The sequence below is a fragment of the Psammomys obesus genome, unplaced genomic scaffold (genome assembly GCF_907164565.1).
Source record: "Psammomys obesus unplaced genomic scaffold, mPsaObe1.curated_primary_1811, whole genome shotgun sequence".
Lineage (NCBI taxonomy): Eukaryota > Metazoa > Chordata > Mammalia > Rodentia > Muridae > Psammomys > Psammomys obesus.
Genome location: NW_026596326.1, coordinates 661,455 through 675,948, shown reverse-complemented (window position 1 = coordinate 675,948; position 14,494 = coordinate 661,455). Strand labels below are relative to the sequence as shown.

General features: G+C 39.0%; 1 protein-coding gene across 3 annotated transcripts in view; it reads right to left on the bottom strand.

The window, feature by feature from the left end:
- Canx (calnexin) overlaps positions 1-14,494 on the bottom strand; it is a 33,880-nt gene that overhangs the window by 10,908 nt on the left and 8,478 nt on the right. For 2 of the 3 annotated variants that reach the window (XM_055597202.1, XM_055597204.1), the window contains exons 2-8: positions 9,108-9,288; positions 8,474-8,547; positions 8,039-8,097; positions 5,693-5,834; positions 5,031-5,112; positions 4,138-4,330; positions 159-348 (exon numbers count right to left, since the gene is read on the bottom strand). In XM_055597202.1, the coding sequence (XP_055453177.1) occupies positions 159-348; positions 4,138-4,330; positions 5,031-5,112; positions 5,693-5,834; positions 8,039-8,097; positions 8,474-8,547; positions 9,108-9,281 (914 nt within the window). In that variant the 5' untranslated portion in view covers positions 9,282-9,288. The remainder of the gene's footprint in view (positions 1-158; positions 349-4,137; positions 4,331-5,030; positions 5,113-5,692; positions 5,835-8,038; positions 8,098-8,473; positions 8,548-9,107; positions 9,289-14,494) is intronic. The other variant, XM_055597203.1, reaches the window with a different exon arrangement.

Genomic DNA, 14,494 nt, shown 5'->3' with positions numbered 1-14,494 from the left:
AGTTTATATAACAGTGAGGAATAATCTAGGATTGTTACTAACGGGTTATTTTCCACCACAGTAATTGGTACTTTTCTCCTGTAACATTTAGTTGTTTGAGCTATGTAGAAATACAGAAAATGTTTGCTAATACTCAGAGATGGACCTCCAGGATTTACCAGTCATCTGGTTTGACAGCATCTGGATCTGGTATTTTGGGTCTTTCATCCCAATCCTCAGGTTTCCGGTCTTCTGGGTCCTCAATTTCACGTGAAGGGTTTACCGGAGGAGTCATATCATTCAGCAGATTTCCACTGTTCACAACAGTCTGGTCAACTAATATTTCAAAACTATTGTCTGGATTCAAAACTGAAAAGAAGTTAAATGTAATTAAAAATACTGACTTAGCCATTCATTTCAACATTCCCATCAGTCTAACACAACAAATCATTCTTTCTAGAAAAAGAACCAGTGGATAGTCATCAAACAAAGCCTAGTTCTTAAGAGCCTGGGGCCCCAGTGCCATTTTCGTGAGTTCCTAGAAATTACAAGTGATAAATTTTTTTCTTTTTTGTCTTTTCAGATAGCCTTTGGTGTCCAACACTCTCTTTGTAGAGCAGATTAGCCTCTAACTCAGAGATCCACCTGCCTCTACAAATGATAATTTTAATAAGGTTTTTTCCCCTCCACTCGAGATTAACCCCAGTGTCTTGTACACACTAAACAACCACGAGCACCTCTATTACCATGGAGCACCTCTATTAAAATAGTTAAAGGAGATGGATTAACGGCTCAGTGGCTAAGAGCAGTGCTCTTCTAGAGAACCAGGGTTCAATTCCAAGATCTACATGGCCGCTCACAACCTTCTCTAACTTAGCTGTAAAAGATCAAAAAACCATTACAACCGTTTCTGGCTTCTATGTGCACCAAGTACACATATGGTACATAGACATGCTTGGAGGGAAAACAACCATACATGTAAATAGTAATTAAAACTATATAAGGGGCTAGAGATTGCTCAGCGGTTAAGAACACTGGTTGCTCTTCCAAAGGACCCAGGTTCAGTTCCCTACACAGTGGCTCACAAAAACCTGTAACTTCAACTCCCGCAGAGTAAATATCCTCTTCTGGCCTCTGCACAAATATGATGCACATATATATAACCACAGGCAAAACACAAATAATAAAATTAAAACCTAACAAAACTAATAAAATAGTCAAATTTATGGCAAAAGAAGAGATTAGTAGTGCATCCCTCTAATACTAGCATTTGCTAGGCAATGCTGATTTGAAGATAGGTCATAGAGCAAGACCCTGTCTCCAAAAAACAAACAAACAAACATAAAAAGAAATCTGCAGGGCACGATGGCACACTCCTGTGATCTCAGCCCTTGAGTGATAGAAGAAGGGTCATCAAAGTTATTCTCAGCTACACAGGAGTTTGAGACTAGTCTGAGAACAAAAAAGGGGGGGACCTGCATAATGGCGCACACCTTTATTCCAGCATTTGTGAGGCAGAGGGAGGCGAATCTCTCCTGAGTCTGAGGCCAGCCTATCTGCACACTAAGTTCCAACTAGTGAGAGCCTGCCTCAAAACAATTAGTTAATTTTAAAAACGGGTGGTGAAATAGCACAATAGCAGGTAAAGGCACTTGCCACACAATCTCAAGCTCTGGTAAATTAGAGCCCATGAAACCATATTAGGGTAGGAGAAGAAACAACTTCAAAACTATCCTCTGATTGCCACACCACAAACACCACAAGTTACAAAGGTCTTAAATGATAGGATCTGGGGAGATGGCTCAATGGTTAAGAGCAATAGCTATTCTTCAGTTCAATTCTTAGCACCTACATGGTGGCTTACAACTGTCTTAAACTTCAGAGCCAGGGACTCAATACATTCTTCTGAATATTTTGGCACCAGGCATGAAAGTGGTACACAGACATACATGAAAGCTTAATACCCACACACATAAATAATAAAAACTTTTCATTTATAGACACAGAAAAACCCAATAGCCTAAATAAACTAATATAACGATTTGACACAGATATTTATATACTGGCCTTCAGCCAGGTAAGGTTTAAAGTTTTCTGCTTGTTTGTTTAATGGGCTTGAAGCCTTAAACACATTAAATATTTAACAATTGTGAAGTCCAATAGGGAATGAACATAATTTTAAATCCATAAAGCATTTTAACTATGCTAAAATCATAGATCTCATTCTTAACTATCTGACCAAGTTGTATCTAGGCAATAGGATACTATGGTGATGGTATCAAGCATAATGAAAACATACTATCGTGGAAAATTCTTGTAGTAACGCACTACCAAAGTGCCACGCATGGTGACATATGCTTTTAATCCCAGAACTTAGGAAGCAGAGGCAGGCAGATCTCTGTGATTTCAGGGCCAGTCTGGTCTACACAGGGAGTTTCAGACAACTATGGCTATGTAACAAAGAAAAACCTGCCTCTAAAAACTAAAATAGAAATCAAAGTAAAATGTTACGTGTGTGTCTACACACAAGAACCAGATAACAACACAATACTGACACTTTAAACTAGTTTACCTGTCTTCTTCTTTGCATGCATGTATGGAGGAAAACACTGTGGAGTCTGTTCTCCTTCTACCATGTGGTTTTAGAAAATAAACTCAAGCCCTAGGGCTTCAGACCAAGTAAACACACACAAAACTGGTTATTTAAAAACAAATCAAAACAAAAAGAGAATGGGAGGAGCTTCAAGGAAGAAATACCCTGAACACTGTGGGGTTTTGTTTGTTTGTTTTTTCAAGACCAGGTTTCCTGTGTAGCTCTGGCTATCCTGGAGTTTGCTCTGTAGACCAGGCTGTCTTCTAACTCAGAGATCTATCTCCCATCTCTGCCTCTCGAGTACTGGGATTAAAGGCATGCACCACCACTGCCAGGCTCCTTGAAGACACTGATAAAAGAGTCTGAAACTTCACTCTTCTGTCAACCTACAGAAGAAAAGCCTCTGTTATTGATGACCAATTAAGCTCATTTACTAAGACAGTAAGTCAAAAACATTTTCTATCTATGTAGGGCATATATCCCAGGCTGGCCTTGTACTAGATATGTAACTGAGGATGATCCTGATTTTCTGAAACTCTTGCCTCCAACTCCCATGCTGGGATTAGACAGGTATGCTTCATCATGACCCCTGTTCTACAGCGCTAAGGATAAAAAAAAAAAAAAAAAAAAAAACAACCAAGGCTTCACACATGCTAGACAAGTATTCTACCAATAAGGCTACACTGCCAGCCAAAGTTTTCTTTTTAAAATTCTTCAGATCTCTGGGTGTGGTGGCACAAGCCTTTAATTCATTATGGAGTGCTCAGGAAACAGAAGCAAGAAGACCTCTGAGTTCCAGAAATTCTGTCTCAAAAAACAACTTTTTTTTTCAGCCAAGCGGTAGTCGCAGACATCTTTGATCCCAGCACGCAGGAGGCAGAGACAGGCGGATCGTAGGTTTGAGGCCAGCCTGGTCTAAAGAGTGAAAGTTCCAGCATAGCCAAGGCTACACAGAGAAACCTGGTCTCGAAAAACAAAACAAACACAGAACAGAAAACAGTGTGCTCAACAACTTTGTAGTTCAAATGTTTACAGGCAACATGGGGAAAAAACACACTAACTGACCTACAGGTTTTAAATAGTGGAAAAACTAATATTTTATTACAATTTTTTATTTACGAAGCTAGAAAGTTCTTAAGTCATTAGAAGTACTAGTGCAATTTCAAGTAAAACTGAAAGCCTGCATACTAAGAGGTGGTCCTACTAATATATTGGCCTTGTAGGTGGCTAATACCCATGATGGGATCTCTAAAACCGACCTGTTTCCTTCTCAGCACACTAGCATGGCCTTTAATGTTCCTGGTGTTACTGAATGTGACCTTGGGAGGTGTAAGTTTACACACAGGGCATGGAGCCTTCTCAGTTATTGTTAAGTTTTTTCCTATCAACTTCTACTTTGATCCCAGAGGTAGGTTAGTAGTTTCCTGGTGAGGCAGGAGCATAGTCTGTTAGCCACTCTCATTGAAGGCCTTCTAAAGATTCTTTCTAAAGAAAGGCTTTTAAGTATGCAATCTTAACATGAACCAAATACTAAGTATGTAACGTCTGAAGCTGGTTTTTCTTACTTAATGTGTAAAGATGCGTTTTCTTGTCAGTGAAATAGGTCTTCAGATCTGCATCTGGCCTCTTAGCATGCTTTTCTTCATATACACCTGTCTTGGGGTTTTTGTGGCGAAAGATGAAGTGCAGCTTGTAGTCCTCTCCACATTTATCTGGACCAAACATAATAGTATAGGGAGTCTTGTCGTGGAACTGATCCTTCAGAGACAAAGGTGGAATGCTTTAAGTAATTCTAGTCCAAGAATTCAAAAAGCAAACTTTGAAAAGTATATACTCTTCTTATAAAACTGAATACAAATTAAAGTTTCTATTAGCTTTAAAGAAAATCTCATGACTTTACAGGGCTTATGCAGATACCAATGAAAAATAACTAGCAATCACCAGAAATAGTAAAATGTTAAAGAAAACGAAGTTATATGCATATAAGCTTCTTTCAAAAACAAGAAAAAAAAGCTTCAGAAAACTGAAAATTTCCAGCACATGCCTCTAATCCCTGCATCTATGATACAGAGGCAGGTGAATCTCTGGGAGTTCAAGGCCTGCCAGCAAATTCCAGGTCAGCCAGAGATACACAGTAAGATCCTGTGCCAAAAATAAGATACGGTAAATAAAAGCAAGAAACCAATCAAACAAACAAAAAACTAAAAATTCCACAGGTAAGAAACCAGAGAGAAGATACAGCTAAAGCTGGATAGTAACCTTTTCAAGTGAAAAGCGTATCAGTGTGAAGTCTCCACGGTTCAATAGCAGGGCAGCCTTTATTTTCATAGGTCTTACGAACTTTTTCTCTTTCTCTTAAATGATGGAGATTAAACCCAGGGCTCTATGAATGGTAGGCACTCACTCTACTACTGAGCTACACTGTAAGATCCACAAAACAAATTTAAAGAGTACCTACCAAGTTGAGTTCTGAGGTCTTGGAAAGGAGCTTCACATAGGCACCACCGCATTCTATTCCATTCTGAAAATTAACCTCATACCTAGTTTCAGAGAAAAAAGAAAAAAAATCCTATAGCATTTTGAAAGACCATTTTTCCTAACTGATTTCTCCCAACTTGGTCATGTTTCATCAGAGGTCATATGATTAGTTCCACAAACAGTTCCAACCTCTACTGCTTTAATGTGGCAACTGAATCACACAAAAATTAAAAAAAAAAAAAAAATTCCTTAATGCAAAATCCAGACATTTGTTTGCTTCTAAGAATCTTCTTAGAAGATTCTTTTATCTCAACACCTGACTGTTTGCAAGCAGTTAAAAACAAAAAAAAAAACAGTCCAGTGTAGTGGTGGACGCCTTTATTCCTAGCACTCAGAGAGGGAAAACAAGAGGGAAAGGGGAAGGAAGAGGGAGAGGAGAGGCAGAAGGAGAGGCAGAGGCAGGTGGATGGATCTCTGTGAGTTCAAGGACAGCCTGGTCTACATAGAGAAACTGTCTTGAAAAACAAAACAAACAAAAAACAAAAACCCATCAACAGGTTCAAATTCACACAAGATTCCTGCTGTTAACATTTTAGTGTATGTTAAGTTTTATACTGTCACCTGAGAATGCCCTGAACTTACTGAACAATGAGAGGCTTGGTCTCAAACAGGAAGGGCTTGTTCAGTTTAGCAGAGATGGCATGATGCTTGGCCCGAGACATTAGTACAAGTCCTTTATCACCTGGAAGCTTTGTATCCTTCATTTCATCTACTTCCCACTTTCCTACAAGACAATACAAAAAGGCTCGACCATTAGCCACACCATTTAAGGTCTTTTAAACGATAACAAAATAGATTCCACATTGTATAAGTACCACAACGATCAATGTTTGCTATTACATTTACCTGTGAGGTGAATTACTCGAGAGCGCATGTATTATCTGTCACATGGAAGAAGATGGTTTGAAAACAACTTTAGCCTATTCATTATACCTAAAGAGAACTTCCATTTTTAACATAGTTATTACAAGGTCTAATGCTATCACATATAAAGCCATATGCAAGGACAATATGATATCCAAGGAAAAAATATATAAAAATAAGAGCAGTCAGTGATCTTAACTTCTGAGCCATCCATCTCTCCAGTCCTGAAAATATCTTTTTAAAATACTTTTCAGCCAAATATGGTAGAACAAGCCTTTATTTTCAGTACTCAGGAAGGAGAGGCAAGAAGATCTCCAAGTTTGAGGACTGCATGGTCTATAGAGGGAGTTCCAGGACAGGCAGGGATACAGAAAGTGTCTCAAAATACAAGCAAAAAAGCCCCTGGGCGCTTGAGAGGCAGATTTTTTTTTTTTTTTTTTCAGATAGATCTGTGAGTTCAAGGTCAGCCTGATCTACATAGTGAGTTCCAGGGCAGCCAGGACAGAAACTGTCTCAAAAAAACAAACAAACAAACAAAAAAACCCAACAAATTATGTATTTTTCAGCAGTACATGGCGGTACAAGCCTTTAATTGCAGCACTTGGGAGGCAAAGGCAAACCGAAGTTTGAGGCCAGGCTCTAACAAAGCCGGTTCTAGGCCAGCCAAGGATAGTGAGTCACTGTCTCATGAAGTCTCATCAACATGGCTGCCTAAACAACACCTGAACAAGGAGGACACCAACAGACATACTAACTCAAAATAGGGTATCTACAGGGGCCTCAAGGTTATACAAAGAACTACAAGCAATTAGGGAATGCTGACAGTGAGAGAACTAGTCTTCCCAAGGAAGTGGCCCCAAATTGGTTACCAAGTGGTCAGTCCTGAAATCATATACATGTAAATAACTTTATAAAAGGGTTGTATTTTTATACTTACAGAAAAATACCATAACAATGAGAGACCATGAATTTGAAAGAGAGCAGTGGGGTAGTTGGGAAGGATTGGAGGAAAGGAAAAAGAAAAACAATGTAATTGTATTTTGAGTTCATGAATAAAAATATTTAAAAATTTTAAAGTACTGTTTTTATTTGTGTGTGTGTGTGTCTGTACATATGAATACTCATGAAGGCCAGAAGAGGGTATCTAAATTCTAGAGCTTAAAGTTACAGGTAGTTGCGAGCTGCTCCTATGGGTACTAGGAAACTTGGGCCTGGAAGAGTAATACATCCTCCTAACTGCTAAACCATCACTCTAGCCCCAAAAATCTTTTTAACTATTTTTTTCTTCAGTTTTTCAAGACAGTTTCTCTGTGTAGGCTTAGCTGTCCTAGACTCACTTTGTAAACCTGGCTGGCCTTGAACTCACAGAGATCTGCCTGCCTCTGCCTCCCTGAGTAATGGACCACCTACATGCCATGGAACATGAGCAAATGGGCAACACAAATTGGAAATCAGTGCGTTTTAAGTTGGGAGGAGTGAAGATCTGGAAGGAGTTGGGGGAAGAGATGAATATAATCAATACATTATATGCATGTATGAAATTCTCAAAAATAAAACATGTTGCAGGATATTTGATCACACTGTGAACCCCAAGATGGTGAACTGTGGTAAAAATCTGTTTATTATTTCGTGTGGCTCAGCCCTAACACACACCTTTAACCCAACAGCTTTCTGTACACAGGATTTAGTAAAGTTAATTCTAGGTCAAAAAAGCAAGAAACCAGCTGACAGGGATTAAGTATAAAAAGGGACTTTGAAACTATTTAAAACAGCATGAAGGAAAAAGAGCTCTCTTTGACTTTTTCCCCCTGGACTGTCGAATTAACTAGCAGGCCTTTTCCTCTGAGAGGTGAGCTGAGTAGGAAGGTCAGCTGGGTACTTTCTCTGCCTCTCTGAGCTAGCACATTTTCACTCCAGCATCTGGCTCCTGAGTCTTCACTGGTAAAATAGAACATTTGAGATTTTCTTTCATTGGAACATAAGCACACTGTATTTTAAAAGGAGAAATGCCATAGAGAAAAGATGTCACTGTTATACTATATCTAGAACAAATGGAATTCTCACCATCATATTTGGCAATTTCATCATCAGTGTCATCTTTTTTGGCTTTAGATAAAATCCACCTGTAATTAAGACAAACCCCAGAGTTAAAATTCAAGTATCAGTAAATGTTGCTTCAAGGAGCCATCCCTCTGATTAATCTAGCCTATTTAGCAAGACTCAAGAGAAAAAACTGTCAAAGAATAAAATTTAAGGTAGAAGAGAAGAACAGGAATCAAAGCAACAAGAGGCAAAGTTCCAAGATGACTTTCACGTATAATGAACACTAGAGATGTATTCCAGGGGCCCACACTTTAAGGCTGTACTTAGCAGCAAAGCAATTGCCTACCATGCATGACAATAGGTTAAAAACACTGCTTAAAAAGAATCCAGAGCTTTCCCACTATTCTCTCATTACAAGACATTCCTTCAAACTTTCATCCTCAGGAAAACACTTACCCTGACAAAGACCCTCTGTCAAAGGAGTCAGCAAAATAAACTTCCCCAGTTGGAACAGGAGCTTTGTAGGTGACCTGTATTAAACATAAAAGTGACTTAAGCACAGTGGCACAAGCCTGAAATCCCAGTTCTTCTGAAAGATCTCAAATCCAAGGTGCCTAAAGCTAGAGAAGACCCTGTTGTGCTGGAAGGAGAGGGTCATTTAGTAACGTTCCTTAGAATTTACTCATGTGGTTTGTTTTCAATTGTCACAAAGCTTTCATAGCTGTCCCTGAATTCAATCCATATGGACCAAAGAAAGGCTGCCAGTATCTCTTTAAAAACTTTGTTTTGCCTTTAAAACCAATCATTTGGGGGTGGGGGTGGAGGGGTTGTCCTGGGGATCAAATTCAGAAACACATGCTAGGTAAGCATTCTACCACTAAACTATATATTCCCAGACTTTGGCTTCATATTTTTTGTTTTTTTTAAAATAAGAAATTAAAAGGATCTACTTCAAGCAGAGTATGGTGACACATGCCTTTAATTCCAGCACTCAGAAGGCAGAGGCAGGTAGATCTTTGAGTTCCAGAACAGCCAGAACTACAGAAATATGGCCTCTCATAAAACCAAGAAGAAAAAGAAACCTTCAAACCTTTGGAGATGTAGGAGTGCTGGTATCTGATTTTGATTTTGAATCTTCTACCTCTTCAATAACATCATCAAGATCATCTTCAATATCAATCATGTCATCATCATGTCCATCATGAGCCTGAACAGCTGCAGTTCCAAGGACCAGTAGCAAACATAGTAACCACTTTCCTTCCATGATCTACCTACAAAGAATGGAATGTGAATTAAATTCTATAAAACAACTAACCTTCCCTGCTCCTTGTTTAAGATCAAGATTTCAACACAGAACTAAAAGAAACATTGTACTTCAATCTATAAAAAAGAGGAAGAAGATGACAGGGCTTTCCTAAAAATCAGTTAATTAAAAACATTTAAAAACCACAATCCAAGCACTTGGACAAAAACACCATCCAAACCTATCTAATTATTATACCATATAAACTGGGTATTCTGTATACCTATACGAGCACTTGGGTGGTTGAGCAAAGAATTCAACACCTGCCTGAACTGTGAAGTATTGTCAAAAATTAATAAAATAAAGTAAATTACATCAGTCCTCCACTCAGGAAGCACAGACAAGAGATCAGAAGTTCAGTGTTCTCTTTGGCTACAGAGTAAGTCTAAGGCCAGCCCAAACTACAAGACACCCTGTCATCTCTTTCTCTCACACAGTGTCAGACACTATATAGATCAAGGGTACTCACCTAACTAGTTTCAGTACATTTATTTACTATGTGTACCCTCTTCCTGAGAACTGTCAAAGGACAAATTTAAGGACTCTTTCCCTCTACTGTCTGAGTCCAGGGATCTAACTTAGGTCATCAGGCTTGGTGGTAAGCACCTATTCACTCATGAGCCATCTCCTTAACCCCAAACTGTTTCATATATTTCAAAATGTCCAAAAGCTCTTTCATGTCTAATTTATAGTGACTACTGATTAAAACATTAAAATGAAATGACAAAGTAGCAGTTTACTGTATTATACTAGCCTGTCATGGGTGATAGGTAGGCCTTCCTTCTATGGATTGCAGCTCTACTAAAATAAAAGCTGAGCTATAGAACACGTAAAGTGAGCTGGGAGTATGTGGGGGTCCTGAGGCAGCAGAGCCAAGAGACTGGGGAAAAAACAAGTAGGTGACTTATAAGCATAAACATGCCCTTAACAGGGCACAATTTTCTTTCTCACATGGTTACCCAGACAACCCTGGTCTTACACTCTCCATTATCAACATCAGGATACTTACTGTCCTCTCCTCCCTGATGCCACCCTACACCCAAATGAGATTCTTTACCCCATAACACTAACATGGAAGTCTGTATCTGACTTCCACGTACATCCTCTGGCTGGCAATCATACCTTTCCCTCAAGCTGCTTTGCATAGCATTTTCCCAAAATGCTATGAAGTTTTCACTTCAGTCAAGACATTTTCCACCTTCCTCATACACACTAATGTCATTATCCACTCCCCATTCTGTACTCTACGCATACTAAAAAAACTACTAAAATGAAGAAATTCTGAGAAGCCCATACTCATATAGACTTGTTTGTGTCTTAGTCTTCCTCTGTTAAGCCCTGGCTATGGTTCACCTTTCCCTCTGGCTACACCATTACTTTTACCCACTGGCTTTCTTTTCTTGCAACATAAACCCACAATTTCTGCAAGAACTCATGATATTGTTATGAAAACACCATGGTACAAAGCTCAAAAACAAGCCAGGTACAGTGGCACACACCTGTAATCGCAGCACTCTGGGAGGCAGAGGCAAGCGGATCTCTGAGTTTGAGGCCAGCCTGGTCCACAAAGTGAGTCCAGGACAGCCAAGGCTACACAGAGAAACCCTGTCCTGAAAACCAAACCAAAACAAACCATTATGAAGCTTTTACTAAAAATATATTCCAGATACAACATACACTAGTAAGCATTCCATTGTGCCATGAGTGGAACTAGAGAAGGGTACAGTGCTATGAATAAGCAGCTAACTACCACACAGCCAATCCGGCAACTTCACTTCTGGATATACAACAAAGTAACTAAAAGGTTTTCAGAGGTATCTGTACATACACGTTACCATCACTATCATAACAGCTAAGCAAACAAACCTGTTACAAAAGGGTAGATACTGGATGGTACCACTTACAATAAGGGAACAGCTCTCAACCTAGGGGTCATAGTCCCTTGGGGGGATAATACGACCTTCTCACGTGGGAGTCATATATCAGACATACTGCATATGAAATATTTATATTATGATTCACAACTGTAGCAAAATTACAGCTATGAAGTATCAAGGAAAGCAATTTTGTGGTTAGTGTTACCACAACATGAGGAACTGTATGAAAGGGTCACAGCATTAGGAAATCTGAGAACCATCGCATTAAGGTGTCTTGAAAAAAATTTTTTTTAACATTTATTTTATTTTTATGTATATGAGTGCCTGCTGCCTTTGGCAGTCAGAAACACTGGACCCCCAGAAAGTGGATGAAGTTAACAGATGGTTGTGATCCTCCACGTGGGTGCTGGGAGCCAAACCTGGATCCTGGAAGAATAACAAGTGCTCTTAACCACTGAGCCATCTCTCCAGCCTACATAAGACATCTTAAGTGTCTAAATACACAGATAGGAAACAGAATTGTGATAAAGGCTGGAAAAGCAGCAAAGGAGAGCCTAACATGAAGAGTCTAAAAGATTCTGAAGATCCATTTCATGATGGTATAAATATGCTTAACCCTACTGAACTATATGTTAGTTATAAATGTGTATATTTATATATAAATAGTTAAGAAAGCAAAGTTGCCAAACATGGTAGTGCATGCCTTTAATTCTAGCTCTTAATGTGGAGACAGGTGGATCATTGTGAGTTTGATGGCAGCCTGGTCTACATAGTCTAAGATAGCCAGACCCTATTTAAAAAAAACCTAAAAGGCACTTAATACCAATCATGACAACTTGAATTCCATCCCTAGGTCTTTATGGTGAATTTGTAAAGTACTGATGAAAACAAAATAACAATTTTTCAGATTTATCTTTATGAGTCTTTTGCTTACAGAGGTAAATTCCCTGGAATTGTTTTTATGGGTGATTCCGAACCACCATGTGAATCCTGAGAACAATATCCAGGTCCCACTGCAAGAGTAACAAATTCTCTTAACCACTGAGCCATTCTCTAGCCCCACAAACTACCTTTCTCTTTTTTCCTTTTGGTTTTTTGAGACAGATTTTCTCTGTGTAGTCTTGGCTGTCCTGGACTCCCTCTGTAGACAGGCTGGCCTCGAACTCACAGTGCTGGGATTACAGGCCTGTGACACCACACCCAGCTCCACAAACTACTTTTTTAAACTCTTTTAAAAAAAGGGGGGGGGGGAGGGAAGAAAGAAAGGTGAGGCTATTTTTCTCTTTTTTACAATGAAGACCTTTATTTTGCAAGCAAGTACAAAACAGAGAAAGAAAAAAGAAAAGTGCCCAATTTACTATACTGATCAATTACGTTTCTAAAATTAATGTAAATCAATTAGTTCTAATGTTGTAGAGATGATTCAACATTGATTGAGAGATGATTAAAAGTGCTTCCCTGCTTTTCCAGAAGACCCAAGTTCAGTTCCAAGCAATCATGTCAAGAAGCTTACACCTGCCTATAACTCCAAGTCTGGCCTTTGCAGATACATGCACTCATGCACATAACCTCCTACAAACACATAAACAAACAATACAAACACATATAAACATATAAATAATTAAAAGTATAAATCTGTTAAAGAAACTTGGTGTATGATTTAGGTTCTTTAAAAAAAACCCACTTTTGTTCTATTAAGAACATAATAAAGGACAATCACAAACTGAGAGAAAAAAATTTACAAAACACACATCTGATGGACTTGATTTAAACATACAAAGAAATAAATGAACTTCAACATAAGAGAACCCAATTAGAAACTAAGCAAACTGGAGTATAGTTCACTGGTAAAGCCCATGGCTCAGCACTTTGAGAAAGGCCCTGAGCTGAGTCAATGACCTGTCCCCAAAATTCTAAAGGCTACCAAAATACTTCCAGCAGGTGAATGGAAAAATAAACTAGTTCATTCATACAATAAAATCTTGTTCAATCATTGTTGGGAGTTGGCCTGGTGCTATGTATATATTTCTGGCCCCCAAGATCTTGTCCCTGCTCTGAAGAGCACATTCTCAAGTAAACCTATCCGTGTTGTGTAAACCTGCCTAAGTCATTATATCTGATTGATTGATTAAAACAAGTCTATACCTGGGGAGGGCAGAATGCAGTAGGCATGGCTAAGGTTCCCAGGCCTTTGACCCGGGAAATAACGGGAACAATGCGTTAGTGTGGAGATAAAAAAAAACAAAACAAAAAACACAAAACACATGGGCCAAGAGGAAAGACTCCAATAATGGCAGGAACCAGCCCAAAGGAAGAATACAAACAAGTACTATGGGATTATGGATGGAAGATAGAGCAGATGAGGATTAAGGTGGACGGCATTGGATGGGGCTGGGAGATGAATGGTGAGGTTGAGTCAACATAGATGAAATATCTGCCTGGCCCAAGGTAAATTAGGTGTTTTATTATTTGTGATAGCAGGTTAAATAATACAGCCGTGATAATCTTAGGGCTAATAATAAACATTATGTAGCCCAACACTCATTATTTATTTACTATAACAAATGGTTGAAAGAAGTGCTCAAGCACAAAGAAGATGTAGGTGAATATAAGAGTATGTTGCTAACTAAACAAGAGGCCAGACTGCAGAATCCCAATTACTAACATTCTGAAAGGGGCAGAACTATAAACTGTACCATAAAATAAATCATGTGAAGGAGAGGGCATGCATGCTTGTATGTTTGTACATACATACGTATTTTTTAGACAGGGTTTCTCTGTGTAGCCTTGGCTGTCCTAGATTCACTTTGTAGACCAGGCTGGCCTTGAACTCAGAGATTCATCTGCCTCTTGCCTCCCTGAGTGCTGGAATTAAAAGTATGCGCTACCACATCTGCATTTTTAAGAGGCATTGAAACAATACTTTTGATTATGAATATACAGGACACTGTGCATTTGTCAGAACCTCTCAACTTACAACACACAGAAATTTACTCTAGGGCTAGAGAGATGGCTCAGAGGTTAAGAACATTGGCTGTTCCCAAAGATCCTAAAATCAATTCCCAGCAATTACATGGTGGCTCATAACCATCTATAGTGAGATCTGGTGCCCTCTTCTGGTGCACAGGCAGACATTATACAGTATTCTGCTGGCATGCTGGTGCACCACAAGCGGGCACCAGAGCTTACTATAGATAGTTATGAGCTACCATGTAGTTGCTGGGAATTGAACTCAGGACCCTTGGAAGAACAGCCAGTGTTCTTAACCTCTGAGCCATCTCTCCAGAAAAAAGAAAT